We start from the raw sequence: 3,762 nt of genomic DNA on the forward strand, positions 1-3,762 counted from the left end.
GCAGACCCAACATTATTATTAGGGCTGTCAAAATAACGCGTTAATTTAGATTAATTAATGTGAGAAGAAATAACGCGTTAAAAAAAATAACGCAGATTAATCCTTTCCATATTGACGTTTGACCCGGAGCCGTTCTAGCCGCCATTGGACTGTAAAATGAAGGAGGGAGACGAGAATGTGCTGCCTGGATCATTAACTGGAACATTTACTTGTAAAAATCTTCTTCCTGCCAACCCTGGCTACCGAAATCTGGAGCCACTGATATGTCTGCTCTTCTCTCTGGTGCTCTGAAGACGATACAGGAAACACAAACATTGCTGCATGTGACGCTAGTTAACACTATACTCGACAGCAGCTAACGTTAGCCTACCGCTAGCTGGTTAACACCATACTCGACAGCAGCTAACGTTAGCCTACCGCTAGCTGGTTAACACTATACTCGACAGCAGCTAACGTTAGCCTACCGCTAGCTGGTTAACACCATACTCGACAGCAGCTAACGTTAGCCTACCGCTAGCTGGTTAACACCATACTCGACAGCAGCTAACGTTAGCCTACCGCTAGCTGGTTAACACCATACTCGACAGCAGCTAACGTTAGCCTACCGCTAGCTGGTTAACACCATACTCGACAGCAGCTAACGTTAGCCTACCGCTAGCTGGTTAACACCATACTCGACAGCAGCTAACGTTAGCCTACCGCTAGCTGGTTAACACTATACTCGACAGCAGCTAACGTTAGCCTACCGCTAGCTGGTTAACACTATACTCGACAGCAGCTAACGTTAGCCTACCGCTAGCTGGTTAACACTATACGCGACAGCAGCTAACGTTAGCCTACCGCTAGCTGGTTAACACTATACTCGACAGCAGCTAACGTTAGCCTACCGCTAGCTGGTTAACACTATACTCGACAGCAGCTAACGTTAGCCTACCGCTAGCTGGTTAACACTATACTCGACAGCAGCTAACGTTAGCCTACCGCTAGCTGGTTAACACTATACTCGACAGCAGCTAACGTTAGCCTACCGCTAGCTGGTTAACACCATACTCGACAGCAGCTAACGTTAGCCTACCGCTAGCTGGTTAACACTATACGCGACAGCAGCTAACGTTAGCCTACCGCTAGCTGGTTAACACCATACGCGACAGCAGCTAACGTTAGCCTACCGCTAGCTGGTTAACACTATACTCGACAGCAGCTAACGTTAGCCTACCGCTAGCTGGTTAACACTATACTCGACAGCAGCTAACGTTAGCCTACCGCTAGCTAGTAGCTGGATTAAATAAGGTTACAATGCTGACAGCTAACGCTGAACGGTGTAAAGTTTGTCTGTATTTCACTGTAGAGGATTCAACACCAGGATGTAACAATCTGCAGCTGCCGTTGTCGGAAAAACACAGACGGTGCGTTCAATGAAACTGGTAAACTACAGCCTCGTGGTGCATTTGAAGTTATTGTAAATGTCCTTTTCCCATCTGATGGTTGTTTTTGTCGTTCAACAGCAATTTACAAGTGAAATAAGTTATTGTTATACATTATTATTTAATTTTGACCATATGGCCTTAGCAATAAACAAGCCGTTCTTTAATGTCACCGACATTACCCTTTTTTTTCTTTTCTTTTTTTACTTTCTTAAAAAGTATCGGTTCAGGCACCGTTAATTATGTATGCGATTAATTTCGATTAATTAATCACAGAGTATGTAATTAATTAGATTACATTTTTGAATCGATTGACAGCCCTAATTATTATACAACTAGTCCATATCCACCACGTTACACTTCCAGGACTGCTCCGGTAACGCAGGAAATTCCTCCGTGTCTGGTTGTAATTACCTGCCCATGACATTAATACTGAATATATTTATGATACAAGATATTGCTTAAAGGAGAATTCTGGTCAATTTCAACACGTAGCTCTGTTGTTTGTAAATTGGGAGTGCTGTCAGTAGCAAAAAAAACGAAAATAATGGGTGCAGCCTACACTGTGTTATCCCCCTGCTAGCGTTAGCACCCAGCAGGCTTAAACAGGGCAAGTTTTAAACGTGTTTTAAGCCTCTAAACATGCTCGAAATGTCATTCCAAGTGTCTCCCCACGTGTGAATCTGACTGCAGTCGATGTGACAGAAAGGCATAAAAGTTGAGTTAATCCAGCCAGTGCACATACCTCTGTTTATTTCCTGTTTTCCGGTCAAGTCCACATTAGTCGATTGTCGAACTCATACAATCCAATATTCCAGTCAGATTCACAGTGATCCCTCAGAAGGAATAACTGCACATGGGGAGGCACTTGTAATGACATTTCAGAGGCTAAAAACATGTTTAAAACTTGCCCTGTTTAAGCCTGTTGGGTGCAACCACTTTTCCAGATTATGTTGATGGAATGAGAAAAACACAACACAAGTATCATACACAGTAGACACAGGGGAAAGTGCATAGACACACATTAGAACGCATCAACAACACATAAGCACACACACAGACACACACATTACTAACACAAATAATCTCTGAGTGTCTTTGCGATGACGATAAGCTGTCTGTCCTCCCCTCTCTGTGTCTTCCAGGCGTACGATGCCACCTTGTTGGCGGCGTCCTACTCCGGCCCGCAGCTGGACGTCCTGATCGATCAGGGCCGCGACGACCAGTTCCTGTCGGCCAGCCAGCTGCTGCCCGACAACCTGATCGCCGTCTGCTCCGAGCAGAAGATCCCCGTCGTGTTCAGACTGCAGCCGGTCCGTTGACCTCTCACTCTCACACTCTGTTTGAATTGTTAATCATTGTTCTGGTTCATGTTTTAATCTAAAGGTTGAATCGTTTAGTTAAATGCATAGACATTAATATACAGTATATGGTTTAATGTAAAGCCAAATATAACAAATGATGAGTTAGTACAAAGTAGAGCCCTGCGCGGGACTGTTTTCTTCATCCCGCTCCCGGCGAATTTCTGACCATTACCGCCCGCACCCGCAACATGTGTGTTACACTCCCGCCCGCTCCCGCAATGTGTACGTCCACTCCCGCCCGCACCCGCAAAACTCTGAGAATTTATGCCCGCACAATAATAGAGATGCATGATGTTATATCTTCTCCCGTCCCGCATGAGAAAACACGTCATTTATAGGGTTAATAGGGAGAAGATGAAGGTAAAGAAGGCAGGTGCTTGCTGCTGTTAGACGGGGAGGAAGGAGCAGAAGGAGAGGGAGAGAGGGGGAGGAAGGAGCCGAGGATGAGGGAGAGAGGAGAGGGAGAGAGAGGAGGAAGGAGCCGAGGATGAGGGGAGAGAGGAGAGGGGGAGAGAGGGAGGAAGGGGCGGAGGATGAGGAGAGGGAGAGAGGGGGAGGAAGGGGCCGAGGATGAGGGAGAGAGGAGAGGGACAGAGGGGGAGGAAGGGGCCGAGGATGAGGGAGAGAGGGGAGAGAGGGGGAGAAGGAGCCGAGGATGAGGGAGAGAGGAGAGGGGGAGGAAGGAGCCGAGGATGAGGGAGAGAGGGGGAGGAAGGAGCCGAGGATGAGGGAGAGAGGAGAGGGAGAGAGGGGGAGGAAGGAGCGAGGATGAGGGAGAGAGGAGAGGGAGAGAGGGGGAGGAAGGAGCGAGGATGAGGGAGAGGGAGAGAGGGGGAGGAAGGAGCGAGGATGAGGGAGAGAGGAGAGGGAGAGAGGGGGAGGAAGAAGCCGAGGATGAGGGAGAGAGGAGAGGGACAGAGGGGGAGGAAGGGGCCGAGGATGAGGGAGAGAGGAGAGGGAGGGGGAGGAAGGAG

General features: G+C 48.0%; 2 protein-coding genes across 2 annotated transcripts in view; both read left to right on the forward strand.

Annotated features, from left to right (window-relative positions):
* The window catches only part of LOC118495571 (S-formylglutathione hydrolase-like), a 12,252-nt gene extending 9,484 nt beyond the window's left edge, over positions 1–2,768 (forward strand). Inside the window, exon 7 of the mRNA XM_036004125.1 lies at positions 2,570–2,768. Within this exon, the coding sequence (XP_035860018.1) occupies positions 2,570–2,746 (177 nt within the window). The 3' untranslated portion in view covers positions 2,747–2,768. The remainder of the gene's footprint in view (positions 1–2,569) is intronic.
* The window catches only part of LOC116046602 (galactose-specific lectin nattectin-like), a 253,084-nt gene that overhangs the window by 55,004 nt on the left and 194,318 nt on the right, over positions 1–3,762 (forward strand). The gene's annotated exons all lie outside the window — the stretch shown is intronic.

The sequence above is a fragment of the Sander lucioperca genome, chromosome 8, assembly GCF_008315115.2.
Source record: "Sander lucioperca isolate FBNREF2018 chromosome 8, SLUC_FBN_1.2, whole genome shotgun sequence".
NCBI classification, from domain to species: domain Eukaryota; kingdom Metazoa; phylum Chordata; class Actinopteri; order Perciformes; family Percidae; genus Sander; species Sander lucioperca.